An 18,958-nucleotide genomic window follows, 5' to 3' on the forward strand; every position below is an offset into this window, starting at 1 on the left:
TTTAATACCCAAAGTTAATTCCATGAAGTGGTTTTTGAACTTAAATCCTCAGATGACCCTCCCTCCAATTCCCAGGGCTTCTCATTTAGCAAGTCCATAACGAAGCTCAAGAATCTGCAATTTTTCTCAACATCTTAAATGGCTCCCACGCAGGGTTCTGCTGGCCATGCTTCCAGAACACGTCCTCAAGGACAGAGGAGCGGAAAGAAATCACTTTCACCTTCTGACCTGCAGCACACACGGATTCAAACTTCTGAAAAACCCAAGAATATTCTTGTTGTTTGTTTATTTGTTCGTCTGTATAAAAAGCAAACTGAGACCTTAAGGCCTTGGAAGAAGGAAAAGACTCATATTGAAAATATTCATTATTTAATCAATGTACAAAATATATATATGGGAAAATAACATTAATAATCATTACATGCTATTTTCCATCTCAGGAACAGGAAAGGAAGAGCATTCACTTTAGGGTTTCACAGTCACTTGGTTGAAAAAGCAAAGAAGAAAGCCAGGTTTCCATTCTGACCAAAAAAAAAAAAAGGTGAGCCCCAGAAATTCAAAGGACTCCAAATCTTAGAAGGTTCACAGGGTGCAGTGCTGAGTGACACTAACAGACAAGGAAATGTGGGCTCATTGTTAATATGGACCCATTTGATTGGAACTCGGGGTCTCGCTTGACTTAATTTTCTTTTTCTGCTCATCAAGGGAACTCTAGCCTTTAAGTGTAAAGCGTGACACTTAAGCTTAGCATTCATTGTCACCAGTCAGATCTGCATCAGAAACTTCGCCCCACTTCCTCGTAATCCTTCTCCAAGACTGCCAAGTCTTCCCTGGCTTCTACAAACTCGCCTTCCTCCATGCCTTCCCTAATGTACCAGTGCAGAAACGCCTTCTTGGCGTACATGAGGTCGAACTTGTGTCCCAGGCGGGCCCAGGCCTCCACGACCGCCGTGCTGTTGCTCAGCATACAGACAGCCCGCTGGACCTCGGCCAGGTCCCCTCCCGGCACTGCCCGGGGGGGATGACCATTGATGCCCACCTTGAATCCAGTTGGACACCAATCTACAAACTGGACAGAGTTCCTTGTCTTCATGGCTGCAATTGCCGTGTTCACGTCCTTGGGGACCACGTCCCCTCTGTAGAGCAGGCAGCAGGCCACGTACTTCCCCAGGCGAGAGTCACACTTGACCAGCTGGTTGGAGGACTCGAAGCAAGCAGCTGTGATGTCTGACACAGAGGGCTCCTCGTGGTGGGCGTTGTCCGCAGAGATGATGGGGGCGAAGCTGGTCATGGGGAAGTGTATTCTAGGGTAAGGTACGAGGTTGGTCTGGAATTCAATCAGGTCCACGTTCAGGGGCCCCTCAAACCGGAGGGAAGTAGTGATGGAAGATACTGCCTGACTCAGCAGCCTGTTGATGCTGGCATAAGAGGGGTGTTCAACGTCAAGTTTGCGATGGCATATGTCATAGATGGCCTCGTTATCAACCAGGAAGGTACAGTCCACATGCTCTATGGTGGGATGGGTGGTGAGGATGGTGTTGTAAGGCTCCACTATAGACGTGGAGATCCGGGGGGTTGGGTAGACAGAAAACTCCAGTTTAGCCTTCGTGCTGTAGTCTCTGGAGAGCTGCTCCATTAAGAGAGACGTAAATCCGGATCCAGTGCCGCCTCCAAAGCTTCGGAAAATCAAAAATCCCTGAAGACCACTGCACTGTTCCGCCTAGGGAAAGTAAAAGGGACATAAGAATTCAGCCAAATAAACCCAGAAGCAGTGGTAACCGTGGGACACAACTAGTACCCCAAAACAAACAGAAACTTTCAGAAAGAACTGGTTTACCATCACTAACTCATCACAAACATATTTACTTTGAAACATACTTGAGAAGTTACTTCTGGAGTGGGGGAAGTGCTTAGAGTTTTACTGTAAGCAAAGCATAAATATTCAACTGTCTTTTGCTACCCCTGATGAATTTATCTGTATGTGATCTAAAGTAAGGTCTTTATCAAAAACAAAGAAAATGACAAGCAAAATATTGAAGTAATATAATCCCCCCCCAGTAGATGAAGTACCTTTCATTTTCATATCCAATCTACTGTGCTCGTGTAAAAGGTACTGTATTCCCTAATGATTATGCCAAATACCAAAATTTTTACTAGACAAAGGATTCTCCAGACACAGGTCCTTAGGGAAGACTTAACTGTCAGTAAAGAGTAACTGATCTCCAGGTAGGATGTGCCTCCTGTTAACTTTACAGATCTTAGTAACTATTGGAAAATACAAGTTTTAGAGATCTTTGGAAGTCTCTGATAAAAAGATATGCCATGAGTCAGCAGAAGCAAGAGTAGATGGGGGCTAGTCACTAAAAAGAAGGAAACCCTGCTGTTTGTGACAACGTGGATGGAGCTTGTGGGCAGTTAAGCAAAGTGAAATAAGTCAGACAGAGAAAGAAAAGTACTGCATCATCTCACTTATATGTGGAATCGAAAAAAGCCAAACTCATAGAAACAGAGAGTAGAATAGTAGTTGTGAGGAACTGGGGTCGGGTGGGAGATGCTGCTCAAAGCATATAAACTTCCAGTTATAAAATGATTAAGTTATTGGGATCTAATGTACAGCATGGTGACTGTAGTTAACAGCACTGTGTTGTAAACTTGAAAGCTGCTAAGAGAACAGATCTTAAATGTTGTCGTCTCCACACACAAAAAGGTAATTATGTGAGGGATGGATGTATTAACTAACCTGACTGTGGTGATCATTTGGCAATATATTCCTGTGTCACATCACCATGATGTACACCTTAACTTTACACAATGTTATAGGTCAATTATACCTCAATAAAATGGGGGGAGATAAAATAAAATATTTCCTCATAAATATAAAAAGAAAAACAAAATAGTCGATGGGGGCTGTACAGTAAGTGCAAAGGCTTCTTTCCCCTGCCTAGTAAGGAAGGTAGTCAGTGCCCACATCAGGACCAGCCCAGCTTTGAGCATGCGCAGGAGGCTCCCAGCGGAGAGGTTGGGTGGTGATGGAGGCGTAGGTAGAAAGTGCTGCTTGGGCGGGTCCCGCAGGATCACAGGCACACAGGCACTGCCTGTGGAAGGAGAGAGGAGCCACTTGCCAGCTTTCGGAGCCTCTCCAGCACCAGATCGAGGATCTCTGGCCCCACAGAGTAGCGACCACGGGCGTAGTTATTTGCAGCATCCTCCTTTCCGCTGACGAGCTGCTCCGGGTGGAAGAGTGAGCGGTACCTGCCTGCACGGATCTCATCTGCCAAGAGGAAAGGAGGTCAGTGCAGTCCACTCCATCGCACCCCTAACTCTTGCACAGCCCTGCACCCTGACTCGCTTTCTCTCTTCTAATGTCCTATAAAGAAATGGATTTAAACTGCCCAACTGGCCCTTCTTAATCGAGGAAAAGGTATAATTATCCCCATATAAATTGAAAGCACGTTTTTCCGTCATACACCCTTTATTAGTTTCTCAGGGCTACTGTAACAAAATACAACAAACTTGGTGGCTTAAAACAAGGGAGATTTATTGCCTCATAGTTCAGGAGGCTGTAAGTTCAATGTCCAGATGTCGACAGGGTTGGTTCCTTCTGGAGGCTCTGGTGGAGAAATGGCCGCATGCCTCTCTCCCAGTTTCTGGTGACTGCATACAAGTTCTTGGAGTTCTTGGCCGGCAGCTACATCACATCATCTCTGCCCCCATCACAATGCCCCCTTTTCCTGTCCGTGTGTTCTCTCTTCTCATAAGGTGTACTGAGGGGACCACCCTGCTCTTAGAAAATGAGTGCTTTTCCTCTTAGGCAGGAGCTTCTAGGTATCTGATGCCAAGTCCATTGGGGTACATCTGCATAAATACATGTCATCAAGCCAATTTTATCATTATTATTTATAATTGTTATATGGGCCATATATCACCCATATATCCAACCAGATCATTGGACATAGGGCCTCCCTAATCTGGTATGACCTCATCTTAACTATGTACATCTGCAAAGACCCCAGTTCCAAATAAACTCATATTCTAGGGTTCTAGGTGGGTGCAGAGTTTTGGGGGGACAACATTCAACCCACCACACATGCATGGTACTTTTGCATTTTAAGATAAAGAGCCAGCTGTGTGCTGGAAAAGCATACCAATCTATATGATTAGTTATATGCTTAAAAAGAGGCTTTCACAAGAAAAACGGAGCTGGAAGAATCAGGTTCCCGGACTTCAGACTATACTACAAATCTACAGTAATCAAGATGGTATGGTACTGGCACAAAAACAGAAATATAGATCAATTGAACAGGATAGAAAGCCCGGAGGTAAACCCACGCACATATGGTCACCTTATTTTTGATAAAGGAGGCAAGAATATACAATGGAGAAAAGACAGCCTCTTCAATAAGTGGTGCTGGGAAAACTGGACTGCTACATGTAAAAGAATGAAATTAGAACACTCCCTAACACCATACACAAAAATAAACTCAAAATGGATTGAAGACCTAAATGTAAGGCCAGACCCTATAAAACTCTTAGAGGAAAACAGGAAGAACACTCTACAACATAAATCACAGCAAGATCCTTTCTGACCCACCTCCTAGAGAAATGGAAATAAAAACAACAATAAACAAATGGGACCTAATGGAACTTAAAAGCTTTTGCACAGCAAAGGAAAACATAAACAAGATGAAAAGACAACCCTCAGAATGGGAGAAAATATTTGCAAATGAAGCAACTGACAAAGGATTAATCTCCAAAATTTACAAGCAGCTCATGCAGCTCAATATCAAAAAACAAACAACCCAATCCAAAAATGGGCAGAAGACCTAAACAGACATTTCTCCAAAGAAGATATACAGATTGCCAACAAACAAATGAAAGGATGCTCAACATCACTAATCATTAGAGAAATGCAAATCAAAACTACAATGAAGTATCACCTCACACCATTCAGAATGGCCATCATCAAAAAATCTACAAACAATAAATGGTGGAGAGGGTGTGGAGAAAAGGGAAGCCTCTTGCACTCTTGGTGGGAATGTAAATTGATACAGCCACTATGGAGAACGGTATGGAGGTTCCTTAAAACACTAAAATAGAACTACCATATGACACAGCAATCCCACTCCTGGTCATATACCCTGAGGAAATCATAATTCAAAAAGAGTCATGTACCACAATGTTCATTGCAGCTCTATTTACAATAGCCAGGACATGGAAACAACCTAAGTGTGCATTGACAGATGAATAGATAAAGAAGATGTGGCACATATATACAATGGAATATTACTCAGCCATAAAAAGGAACAAAACTGAATTATTTGTAGTGGATGGACCTAGAGTCTGTCATACAGAGTGAAGTAAGTCAGTAAGAGAAAAACAAATACCATACGCTAACACATATACATGGAATCTAAAAAAAACGAAACAAAAAACAGAAAAAAACCATGGTTCTGAAGAACCTAGGAGCAGGATAGGAATAAAGATCCAGATATAGAGAATGGACTTGACATGGGGAGGGGGAAGGGTAAGCTGGGACAAAGTGAGAGAGTGGCATGGACATATATACACTACTAAATGTAAAATAGATAGCTAGTGAGAAGCAGACTCATAGTACAGGGAGATCAGCTGGTGCTTTGTGACCACCTAGAGGGGTGGGATAGGGAGGGTGGGAGGGAGATGCAAGAGGGAGGAGATATGGGGATATATGTATAGCTGATTCACTTTTTTATAAAGCAGAAACTAACACACCATTGTAAAGCAATTATACTCCAATAAAGATGTTAAAAAAAAAAAGAGAGAGAGAAGCATGCAAACTCAAATGCCCACACCACTTGGTGCAGTTAACACAAATGCCTGAAGCAGGGAAATAGCGTGAAGATGTCAGTATTCCATACAACCAAGCATAACCCTTGCTGGTTTCATTCCCTTTTAAACCAAGAAAACATCAAGACACAGCATGTCCAAGGGCCAGGTCACACTCACCTACCTTAGAATTATCCAAACAGCGTGATTCCTGAAGATCGACGCAGCGGTATTTGAGGGCTAGGGAGGCTCTGGGAATGTTGCCCTGGTTATAGCGGGTGGGATACGCATTGCATAGCAGTTCAGAGCATGTGCTCAAGAATCAGTTCCCTGGGTGCATGGCTGGCCTTCCTCACTTAGCTATAGAGCAGTTACTTAGTGTCTCTAAGCCCCAGTTATATCCTCTCACAAATAAGGATGATAGCAAGACCTACCCCAGTGAGTTTTCATGAGGATTAAAGACCACAGAGCATGATGCATGGCCCATATAACAATTACAAATAATAATGATAATGGCTTCATGTCATGTATTTATGCAGATGTACCTCAATGGCCTTGGCATCAGATACCTAGAAGCTCCTGCCTAAGAGGAAAAGCATTCATTTTCTAAGAGCAAAGTGGTCCCCTCAGTACACCTTGCTCTCCTGTGTATGACCATGTATATGACCACAATTTGGTACACCCCTAAATGTTTAAATTTAATAAAACTGAGTTGAAATTACTTTTAACTAACATATGCACACCAAAAAACAACCACCAAAGTTGGGATGTTTTAAAGATATATTTACAAACAAGTGGGCATATAATTCCAGGTAGACTACCTGCTTCTCACCTGAAGCAATAAGGCTGAGTTCAGTTTAAGTAGGGAATCTATGGAAGCCTGCTTCTTCAAGACAATGTCCAATTGAGTTCTTGAGGGTGGTTAGTTCCATAAATTCCTTCAGTAAAATCCACTTTCTGGGAGATCAGTGATATAGCACCATCATTCACAAGTATACAAATTTCTGCCATGTTTCCACCCTGCTCAGAGACCATGTACCTGGCCCAGCATCCTTAACCAGCATCCACAGGGACTTTGGTGGTTTTTAAACATGATTATTATTTGATGGTTCCTTGGCTTCCTTACCCTCCATTCCAGGTTAAGCCTTCTAGGACTCCCCTATATCAACGTCCTCCTCATTTTCAAGCTGAAACAACACTCACGGGTGTCTGGATGTGTCTTTGCTCATGGTTTCCATCTCTCTCACCTGTGAACTATTAAAATCCCCCTGCCCAGTCTTCCAGACTCAGAGGAACTATCACTTGGTCCATAAGGTCTTTTCTGATCTTTTCCATAGAGGTAAAGCTCAGGCCTCACTTCCTTCAGATTCCTACACACCACCTCCTCAGTAAAGCTTTCCTTGACGTTCCTTTTGAAAAACAGCCCCCTCAGCTCACACGCAATATTCCCTTCCCCTGTGGCCCTGCTTTGTTTTTCCCCATGCTCCGATCGCCACCAGACACACTATTTGGCTTTTATAGGTCTGCTCCCCACTAGAATGTAAGCTCCAGGAAGACTGATACTATATATCTCTCCAATGTCAAGATAGTGTCTGGCCATATGAGGCATTTTTATTTGTTGAATAAAACAAGGAAAATCAGTGCCTCCTCTCTAAACCCTGGAGCTTATGGTGTTTTGTTTGGACCAGCTCAAGATCCTCAAAATTGCCCTCCCTCCAGGCTGAGTTCTAGAGGATTGGGGGATTTCTTCTGGTCTTTGCCTGCCGACTGTCTCTCCTCCAGCTTGCTTAGCTTCTGATCCTGGGTCCTCCTATTTGCCTAGGTCTTTGGATTAGCACAAGTTAAAATATCTGCTACAATATTCACAATGCTGGGGTGTGGGCTCTCACGTTGCTCCTTCAGCCACATTTACCAAGGTCCTCTGGGGACGTATTCTACCCTGCCCAGGATCATGGCACACCAGACTCCAGCTAAAGCTCACAGTTGCAAACTCCCATTTGTTTGAAATGAAAATTCAGATATTCTCTTAGGGCACTTATAACTCAAGTCAGAATATGACGTGACTGCCTCTCTCAGGTTCCACACTAGTCTTGCCTGTTCTTGAAGCCATCAGTAGCTCCTTATTTTTAATTCTTTCACAACATTTAGCAGAGTAATACTGAATCAATATAAATCTTGGCCTTGACATTTCTTAACTTCCACCTATTAATTTAAAAAACCTTTCTATCCTTTCCCTCACGTTGACATCAACGTACTTTCTCCATCAGTTTGTTACTTGATTCAGACTTCGTTCTGATGAGGAAATGAACTCCAATCCAGATTGTATTTTCCAGAGAAGACTGTAATGATATTTCCTATCTCACTTGTGCTTCTAGAACCTCACTATTTCTGTATCAAGAGGTGAGGTTTATATCCCTTCCCAGGATGGATCTTTGTAACCGTTTCAACCCATGGAGGACAGCTGAAGTGACACAATGTGACTTCTGAGGCCAGGTTATAAAAATGGCATGGACTTCTGCCTTGTTCTCGTGGGATGCTTGTTCTTGGAACCCAGCTACCATGCCTCAAGGACGCACGAGCAGCCCACAGAGACCCCACAGCCCTGGCTTAACTCTCAGCCGACAGCCAGCACCAACTCGCCAGCCAAGCGAGTGAGCCACTTTCAAAGTGAATCTTCCGGCTCCCACTTGAGTCTACCTTCCTGACACCATATGGACCAGAGGAGCTGTCCTCTGAGCCCTGTCCAAACTGCAGATTCATGGAGAAAGTAATGGTTGTTGGTCTTTTAAACTGCTAAGTTTGGAGGCGATTTCTTACACAGCGGAAAATAATTGATACAGAGTACCAAACCCAAACCCACCCTCCTCTGTAGTCTTCTCTGAAGTCAGCAAGACCCTTTCTCTCCCCAGCATTTCGCCAGCTCCATTTCAAGTGTTTTTGCACGAGATACTACAACATTTGCTGTTAATAATCGTAAGTAATCATTTTATAATCATTAATCATCATTTCCCCACAATTAGAAGAGTTATTTAGCTCCTTCCTTCTTTGGAATCATGTTCAACTATTCTATTCTCTAAAAGCAGGTAATGCCAAATTTCAGATTCTTTGTCAGAAGCTTCTAGCAACTGGCTTTCAAACCCAGGAAAAGATTTAGTGTTCTGTTACAGTCGATTGTGTGGAGAAACTAACAAGGTTTTTGTTCTTTTCATCACTCAGAGAAAGAAGGCTAAGCTAGTCCTCCCTTTGGGTTTGTTTGTCATGCTGATAACCCTAAGTGTCCACTGAGAGATGCTCTAAATTTGGAAAAGGGCCATATGATCCTGTTCAGATAGATTCATGTAATCTGATGATCCCACCCACTGATACTTGCTTGTTTGGGTTGTGGACCCGGTTAAACACACTAGAACGTAAAATGTACATTACCTACAACAGTTGGCTCCAGGTCCATGAAGAGTGCTCTGGGCACGTGCTTCCCAGCTCTGGTCTCACAAAAGAAGGAATCGAAAGATGCACCCATAGGCTCCGTTTTGGCATGTGCCTGCGGATACTGCCTGCCGTCGAGAACAACGCCATCTGGCTGGATTCCGTGTTCCAGGCAGTAGAGCTCCCAACAGGCATCCCCAATCTGGACGCCAGCTTGGCCAATGTGGACAGACAGGCACTCCCTCTGAAATGAGCCGTAGTATTTAAGTTACAGCTGTGCATCTTCCTAACATGATAATACGAGCTACATCACTCAGCAGGTCCACTCAGGGCTGAGAGAAAGCAGGCTAGTGTATGCCAGCAAGAGAACTTTGTGATAAAGCTAATGAAAACTGTCTCATGGAAACCAAAAACCAAGGTACAGGTAAGGTTCAGGAACAAGTAAACCAAGGACTCCAGTTCACACAACATAAATTAAGCATCTATTGTGTAATGGGCTAAGGATGAGTTAAGACATATCATATAGGAATAAAATCAAGCTTTCTCACCCAGAAAAAAAATTAGTTATTGGAAAGGAATAAAACCAAAATCAATGTACAGCCTGATATATGTTAAAACCCACTGCAGTCAATCTCATATCTTGAGATTTTATATTTACTGTTCATATGTGCTCTAAATAAGGAAGGATGTTCTAAGCTTAAAAGTAGTGCAAAATTTACCAAGGAAACATGCTATAGATTTAATAACCCCAAAATGTAAAAACTCCATACTATAATAAACAAACAAAAATACTGATGTATATAAAAAAGGATTTATGGGCTTCCCTGGTGGCGCAGTGGTTGAGAGTCCGCCTGCCGATGCAGGGGACGCGGGTTCGTGCCCCGGTCCGGGAAGATCCCACATGCCGCGGAGCGGCTGGGCCCGTGAGCCATGGCCGCTGAGCCTGCGCGTCCGGAGCCTGTGCTCCACAACGGGAGAGGCCACAGCAGTGGGAGGCCCGCGTACCGCAAAAAAAAAAAAAAAAGGATTTATGTATAGCCCTTCATATATGAGCTATACATAAGGCAATTTTATATACATCAATTAAAAAATACTTGAGACATCTATTAGATAAATAGGAAAATGACATAAACAAATGAATTACAAAAGAAAGAAATGATCTAAAATGCAAAGATTTAGGCACAATGGCATTCACAGTATCATTATTTATAAGAGTAAAAACCAAGAACCAATCTACTTAACCATTTACCTATTGTTGGGCATTTAAAGGAAAGTACATCGATACAATGGCATGCTATGCAAACCTTCAACAGTTACCAAAAAATTGTATGACATGGGAAATACTTATGTTAAAATGTTACGTGAAAGCGTATGTTATATAATTGTATATAAAGTATGATGTCAAATACATTTAAAAATAAGCTTACTCAGCCATAAAAAAGAATGAAGTAATGCCATTTGCAGCAACATGGATGGGCCTAGAGATTATCATACTAAGTGAAGTTAAGTCAGAGAAGGACAAATATCATATGATATCACTTATATGTGGAATCTAAAAAATGATACAAATGAACTTCTTTACAAAACAGAAACAGACCCACAGACATAAAAAACAAACTTACAGTTACCAAAGGGGAAGAGGGGAGAAATAAATATAAATACATATAACATAGATAAACAACAAGGTCCTACTGAATGACACAGGGAATTGTATTCAACATTCTGTAATAAACCATAATAGAAAAGAATATGAAAAAGAATATATATATGTATAACTGAATCACTTTGCTGTACACAAGAAACTAACTCAACTTTGTAAATCAACTATACATCAATAAACAAATAAAATAAAATAAAAGTAAAAATAAGCACAGAAAAAAAGTCTTTAAAATGCATCAAAATATTAACTCTAGTAACATCTGGGTAGAATTTTTTTTCCTGTTTAAACTTACCTATTTTCTTCACCCTCATTAGCCTCCCCTCTCCTCTCCCACTTTTAAATTACCATTCACTTTTATTTTTTTTAAGGCAAATAACTTTTTTTTTTTGTAATTTAAATATCTACTCATCTAAGAGAGGGGAGAAAAAGTTAAATCCTAAAAATCTAAAGGGACAGCAATTGCTGGCTTTAATATCGTGTTTTGATTGCCAATGGTCATGGAACAAGTCTGTGCAGAGGGTCTTACAGGGTGAGAAGTCTGTTTACTGCATCATCAGGACCCTTCAGGCTGTCTGCCTGATATGCTGATAGGCAACACTGCTCTCCTCTGTCTGTCCGTGGCTGCACTTTCCCAAGGTCTGAGATTCAACCACAAAAAGACCACCGATTGGAGGAGGGGAGGGAGGTCTCTGTGGCCAGTCACAGCCCTGCCATCTGACCCAGACTCTGCTCACTCTGCTTGTGCTCAGCCATAAAAACCCTGTACTTTGTCTCCTTGAGTCACGGGCATAACACAGAACTCTGTGCTTTACGAGGAATTCAAGTTCATTACCTGAGTAGAACTTCCCTTTGATTTCTTTTGTATGCAACCATGTCTCTCACGACAAAGGAAGTGAACTCAATTTACAAAGCACTTCACTTAGTACCAACCAATTTTTCCAACCTCTATCTGGCACAGAAAAATCAAAACAACATATTCCATCATCAACAGCCTTCTAACACCTGAGTCTGTAAAGCACAGCTTCAATCCTCTCTCCTCCCAAAGGACTTAAGATGATCTCAGTACATTAGCTACTGTGATCAGATCAAAACTTACCCCAATTCCTAGATTTAGGTACAAACTTAAAAGTGGCGGAGGGGTGGGGGTGGAGGGGGTGGAGGGGGGGCGGCGAATTCCTTGTTTCTGCGTCATTAAAACCACTTGCATGTAGATTTCTCTCACAACATCCTTCCACGGCTGTTTTCCACCCAGTCCAACAGGTCATGCACACAGGGTACTTGCTCTTAATATTCACAGTAAAAATAATCGCCAACATGAAAAACAATTGCTGATCTTCATGGGGACTGTTCTCCCAAGTGATACAGACATAGGAGGGAAACAGCTTTTTGAACTTGGCAGGAATACTTGGCCCAAGAAGGACCAATCTTGCCCATCCTGGTTTGAGAAGCAGCTGAGTTTATCTCATAACTGTGTCCCGGGGACAGAAGGCTATCTCCACCTTATTCTTAGCCTTTTCCTCCTTTCCAAACTATCTGTTAAAATATTAGTCACACTATATAAAATAAAGACTGTCAAATGCCCACTGAATATCAGTAGTGATATCACAGCACATTCATAAATGCTGCTTTAAAGCTTATTGGGAATTACTAGGACAGCACAGTTTTTTAATTACCTTTTTATTTTGAGATAAATATGAATTGTAGATTCATGTGTGGTTATAAGAAATAATGCAGAAAGAGCTCATGGATCCCTTACCTGTTTTCCTCCAGTGGAAATATCTTGCAAGATCACACCCAGAATATCAAAACTGATACACTCAAGACAGAGCATTTCCATTACTGCAAGGATCCCTGATGTAGGAAGGCATAATTTTTAAGAGCAAAACAATATAAAATAAACATCCTTAAAATGTTGGAGAGAAAGTCCAATGGGGTGAGAAGATCAAAGATGAAAAAGCAATTCGAATGCTTGCTTTCATTTAAGAATTAAAAATTCTGAGACTAAAAATTACTGTGACTGGAACATAAGAGATAATAACACTGTTGGTGGAAACATAAATTGGTGCAGCCACTGTGGAAAACAGTTTGAAGGTTTCTCAAAAAACTAAAAAGAGAACTGTCATATGAAACAGCAATTCCACTCCTGGGTATATGTTTGAGAAAAACAAAAACACTAATTCGAAAAGATACATGAACCCCAGTGTTCATAACAGCATTATTTACAATTGTCAAGACATGGAAGCCACCTGAGTGTCCATCAACAGATAAATGGATAAGAAGTGGTATATATACACACACACACACACACACACACACAATGGAATATTGCTCAGCCATTAAAACAGAACAAATTTTTGCCATTTGCAGCAACATGGATGGACTTGAAAAATTGAAATAAGTCAGACAGAGACAAACATGTATGATATCACTTATATGTGGAATCTAAAACATACAAGAAACTAGTGAATATAATAAAAAGAAGCAGACTCACAGATATAGAGAAAAACTAGTGGTTAGCGGAGGGGAGAGTGAAGGGGGGAGGGCAATTTAGGGGTAGGGGACTAAATGGTACAAACTATTAGGTATAGAATAAGTGACAAGGATACATTGTACAACATGGGGAATAGAGCCAGTATTTTATAGTAATTACAAATGGAGTATGACCTTTGAAAATTGTGAATCACTATATAGCACACCTGTAACACATAATATTGTATAGCGACTCTACGTCAATTAAAAAAAGAAATAAAAAACCGAGAGTGAAAGGAAAGTGGATCATAAGAGGTGGTCCCCAAACAGAATTATTGTAAGTAACTGTATTAATTATTGTCCTCAAAGAACTAGACTCAAGAGAGGACAACATAGAGGTCCCTGCCCTTCACCCAGCCTCACATTTATGAGCTCAGCAACGGTGACCTGGGTCTGAAGTTCCCAGAAACTCTGAAAGCATTACTAAAAACGAAGCCACTGGTTTCTACAGAAAAACCAGCACACTCAGTCTAAAGCAAATGTAAAAACTAAAGGAAGGAGAGGATCTTGCCTCAGTGCTTCCGTTAAAGGCAGTGAACCACTACAAATCAACAAAGCTTGTCCTAAAAGCAGCAGAATTATAGATGAATAGATGAGATTCAGAGCAGATTCAAATCTGATCCAAACACAGATATTTAAAGAAACAAATGCCTCTTTAAACATTTCTTCTCTTGTGTCAGGAATCCATGAAGAATTGTTTGGTGGGGGAAAAGAGAGACACACATGATGAAAAAAATTTGCTACAACTGTTGACAGCAACACTGTCAGCAACATAGAAGCCACTTACCATGTTGATCTGCAGGTGCCCCACTGCCCAGTGGTACTGACAGGAGGAGCCGCCCAGGTAAGCTTTATCAAAGGGCAGAAAGTGACTCTACCTGAGGGCTGAGACACTTAAAGCAGCACAGCCTCTTTTCAGTTTTTCACTTCTCTGGTGTCAGAGGAGCTGTGATGGGCCTACCTGAACACCCTGTGATAAAGTCTGTGCACAACTACCGATGAATTCTCTAAAGCTTATCCAAATCTGCTTGCGACGTATACCTAGGTTGAAAATAACAAATGTCTTTAAGAAAGAATCCTCCTCTTGTATTAAGAATGTATGAGAGGCTTCCCTGGTGGCGCAGTGGTTGAGAGTCCGCCTGCCGATTCAGGGGACACGGGTTCGTGCCCCGGTCCGGGAAGATCCCACATGCCGCGGAGCGGCTGGGTCCGTGAGCCATGGCCGCTGAGCCTGCGCGTCCGGAGCCTGTGCTCCGCAACGGGAGAGGCCACAACAGTGAGAGGCCCGTGTATCGCAAAAAAAAAAAAAAAAAAAAAGACAGAATTTGAATTAACAGGAGAAAAGCAAACAGATTTTTACATGTACAGAGGATCCTCCATAGGAAAATAAAAACCCAAAGAAGGAGCAAAACCTTAGTGCTTATGTACGAGGTTGGACAATGAGAGGGAATTGTGGAAGAGTAAGTAAAATACACGGGGAGACCAAAGGAAGATAAGAGTTATTTAAACAATTTCTGTTTGTAGAGAATTCTGTCTCTGACTCCCCCCATCCTCCTGATATGGGGAGGGCCGCTATCACAGGGGAGATTTATCTCCTGCTTTCATGAAGAAGGGGGGAGGTCAGAAGGCCCTTCTTGCACCTGGTGTTCTTCAAGTGCCTGCAGCTAAAAATAATCCTCCTTCCAAAGCAGCATGTTTAAGGTGGCATATATTGCTACCCTTCAATGTATATACAATTTTATTTCTTAGGATAGATTCCCAGAAAGGGAATCAGAGTGTGAAAGGGGAGGTGATTTTTAAAGCCTTTGACATAAAGAAAGCAGTATTTTAAACCAAAGAATGTGCTATTTAACAATTTTCTTTTTTATTTGAGAAGGTCCTTTACGTGCTGTAGTGCCTTCTTATAATTAGAGGATGAAGGCACTTGGACTCTTCTGCTCTGGAGACAGGAGGTCTCATAATCAGATTTACTGGTTTCCTAGAGAGAGCCCTGAGAACACATTTTTCCAATACCTTTGGTGACCGGGGATTTATCTCACATGAATAATTCAGCGTGTGCAAACCTCATTTTACTTTCAACCTCTCCCCACATGCTAAGAAAGTTCTAAAATGCTTCCAATTTGCCTTGGCTTGTGGTGAAAGTCCTAATGAACTGTGAACTACTAATCGGGTCTTGGGGATTTAGGAATGGAGTCAGAACTAAATCCCAGGTCACGCGTTTTCAGCAGGGTGACCCCCTCGGCTACCCTCCCCTTCTAGCTTCTATGAAGTTAAGCGCCTGGAGGTAGGAGGAGAGGGGCGGGACTCCACGTTTCCTAGCAACCGCACGCCGTCCCCTGATTGGCTGGTCGCCGCGCGGCCGCCATTTTCAAACCCCGGAAGATGGCGATGGCGGCGGCGGCGGTGGCGGCGCCCTCCTGACAGGAACCCTTCTCCGGGCCGAAGCGGCCGGGCGCCGTGCGGCTCCCAGCGGGCCTCCCGGGCACCCGGCCACCGCGCCGCCCCCTTCACGCCATGGAGCCCGAGCTGGCGGCCCAGGAGCAGAGCCGGCCGCGGAGGCGAAGCCGCCGGGCCTCGGGACTCAGCGCGGGCGGCGCCGCAGAGCCTTCGGCCGACACCCCCGGGCCGGGGCCAGATGGCAGGTGAGCGCTGGGGGCGGCGGCGCCTGGGGACCCCTAGCGTTGGGTCCGAGGTTGGGGAGGGGGTGGGAGGAGGGGAGGGGCAGGGGAGGGCCGGGCTGCCTACTCTCCTCCCCCTTCTCCCCCCTCCCTCTTCTCCCCCCTTCCTTCTCCTCCCCCTTCTTTTCCTTCCTCCTCCTCGTCCCCGTCCTCTCACCCTCCTACCCCTCTTCCTATCATCTTCTCCCTGGTCCTTTATTTCCTTTTCCCACTCCTCTCCTTCCTACCTCTCCCCTTCCCCCTCCCTCCAGTCTCCTTCCCCACCTCCCTCAGGTGGCCTTGGAGATCCTCTAAACATCCATCAGGTTTCGGGCCGGAATTGGGAAGGTTCCTAAATGCCCCCGGGGAACTGCGGGGTCGGGGGGACGGGAATCGTCCCTGGAGCCAGAGGACTTCTACCAGACAGCAAACTTTTAGCCTAAAAACGAGCATTAATATGAAAAGTTTTGCCGAGGTCAGAGTCTCTCCTTTGGAGCCTTGGCCACGTCGGTGCTCAGCGCAGCTCACGGCCCCAGCCTCCTGGGTAAAGAGAGCAAAGAGGATGGTCGCCGACTTTTTAGCTGTTGACACATTTCACATTCTGTCCCGTGTGTCTACAAAGGAAGGACACTAGCCGAGGGTTTCAGAGGCTGTGTCTGCAAGAGGAGAGGGTGAAAAAGTGCTAAAGGCGTGGCTTTCCCCTCACGGTTTTGCAGGGGGTGGGTTTCCAGTGACTGGCGGTTGGACCTTACATCCCTGAAGTTGTGTCCTCATCTGTCAACTGGGATTATAATAGTACCCACTTCCTGTAAGTTGTGAAATTCAGTGAGGTCATGTGTGTAACCCCATACACAGAGAGCTCTCAACAAATGTTAACTGTTATTTGTTGATTTTTATCTATAATTCCACCTCTGCTCCATCTTTTCAGAAGCACTGTGGTCCACTTCACATTATTACTTGAGATAAACTACAGTTCCTTACATAATTTACATTCCAGTCATGCCTGCATGTGCCAATCCCTTTTTTTTTAAATTTATTTAATTAATTTATTTTTGGCTGCATTGGGTCTTGGTTGCTGCGTGCAGGCTTTCTCTAGTTGCAGCGAGCAGGGGTTACTCTTCATTGAGGTGCACGGACCTCTCACTGCGGTGGCTTCTCTTCGTGCGGAGCATGGGCCCTAGAGCGCGTAGCCTTCACTAGTTGCGGTGCATGGGCTCAGTAGTTGTGGCTCAGGGGCTCTAGAGCACAGGCTCAGTAGTTGTGGCACACAGGCTCTAGAGCACAGGCTCAGTAGTTGTGGCACACAGGCTTAGTTGCTCTGCGGCATGTGGGATCTTCCCGGACCAGGGATCGAACCTGTGTCCCCTGCACTGGCAGGCAGATTCCTAGCCACTGCACCACCAGGGAGGTCCGCCAAACCCTTTTTGAGAGAAAGGAAAACACCTTACTTTCATGGACAAGGCATTTATAAACTCATTGTAAGTTATCATGCAGAGAGAACAGTATCTTTCATTAGATACTGATTTTTATTTTGAAGTTTACGATAACCCTTGCCTGAAACTTTTATACTGATTACAGCCTAGTTTAAGAAGAAGTGAAAGAGCAGAGAGAGAGATGTCATCATCTCTGAGACTGAGAAATAGGAGAATCGGGAAAGAATCGGGAAAGCCTAGTTAAGGGAAAATGAACATAGAATTTCAAAAACATCAAGTGGGGCAGTGTTAAATTCATTGCACCTACCTAGTGCCAGACATTGTTGTAGATACTGGGAATTCTGGTGAACAGATGAACTCCCTGCTCTCCTGAAGCTTAAAGTCTGCTTGGGGAGGAAAGACAATAATGAAATAAATAATAAAATATCAGGTGGTCATTGCTGTGAAGAGGCATACTAAGGGGGATAGAGATAAGGAGAGGGTCATGTTGCTGTTTTTAAAACATCACAAGGAAAAGCCTCTCTGATGATAGCGATGATGTTTAAGCAGAGATCTGAAGAAATTAAGGAACAAAGCCATGTGAATATTGGGGAGAAAGGCAGTAAGTGCAAGTAGAATCTATATGGTATGTTCAAGGACTGCAGAGAAGCCAGGGTCACTAGAGTGGAGTGAAACAGAGGGCAGAAAGGTAGATGATGAGGTCGGAGAGATGACTAGGGCCAGATCGGATAGTATATGGTTGACTGCCAAAAGGACTTTAAATTTGAATCCGTGGTTGGGAAGCAGTAGGAAATTATGTGATCTGTCTTTTAAGAGAATCACTTTGTTACGTGGCAAGGATAGAATCCGAGAGACCAACTAAGAGGCCATTGCAGTTGAAACATCCGAGTGGTAGATGTGGTGGAAAATATTCATATTTGGGTTGTGTTTTGAAAGTAGAGCTGACGGGATTTGCAGATGGATTAAATGTGGAGTTAAGAGAAATAGAGGAATGAAGAATGATTCCAAGGTTTTTGGTCTGAGCACCAGAAGAATGGGTTTCCATGTTCCTACAAAGGAAAGACCTGGGGAGTTTGCCTTGGGATATGTTATAAGACTCTTATTAAGGAGTTCATCACACCAGTTTCTTTTCTCCTTTTTCTTTTCTCTTTTTCTGCTTTTTTCTCTTTTTTTAAAAAAAATGCTTTATTGAAGTGTAACAGTCGAATGAAAGAGGGCATGAATCATAAATGTTTTTGGCTCAGTGAAATTTCATAAAGTGAATGCATCTGTGTAACCAGGTATAAATCAGGGGGTTGTCAGCAAGCAGACTTGAAATCACAGCATTGCGAAGTCATCTAGATAGTGAGTCTGAATAAAGAAGAGATTGGGGGGCTTCCCTGGTGGCACAGTGGTTAAGAATCCACCTGCCAGTGCAGGGGACACGGGTTCGAGCCCTGGTCCAGGAAGATCCC

General features: G+C 43.4%; 2 protein-coding genes across 2 annotated transcripts in view; one reads left to right on the forward strand and one right to left on the reverse strand.

Moving 5' to 3' along the window:
• Window positions 1-775: 775 nt before the first annotated feature.
• TUBAL3 (tubulin alpha like 3) lies at window positions 776-9,250 on the reverse strand. Its single transcript, XM_067730125.1, has 3 exons — window positions 9,226-9,250; window positions 3,123-3,271; window positions 776-1,720 (listed from the first exon to the last, which is right to left on the reverse strand). The coding sequence occupies exons 1-3, from the start codon at window positions 9,248-9,250 to the stop codon at window positions 776-778; spliced, it is 1,119 nt and encodes a 372-aa protein (XP_067586226.1).
• Window positions 9,251-15,806: 6,556 nt separating this feature from the next.
• Window positions 15,807-18,958, forward strand: part of NET1 (neuroepithelial cell transforming 1) — a 53,364-nt gene continuing 50,212 nt past the window's right edge. Inside the window, exon 1 of the mRNA XM_067700221.1 lies at window positions 15,807-16,056. Within this exon, the coding sequence (XP_067556322.1) occupies window positions 15,929-16,056 (128 nt within the window). The 5' untranslated portion in view covers window positions 15,807-15,928. The remainder of the gene's footprint in view (window positions 16,057-18,958) is intronic.

The sequence above is a fragment of the Pseudorca crassidens genome, chromosome 1, assembly GCF_039906515.1.
Source record: "Pseudorca crassidens isolate mPseCra1 chromosome 1, mPseCra1.hap1, whole genome shotgun sequence".
Lineage (NCBI taxonomy): Eukaryota > Metazoa > Chordata > Mammalia > Artiodactyla > Delphinidae > Pseudorca > Pseudorca crassidens.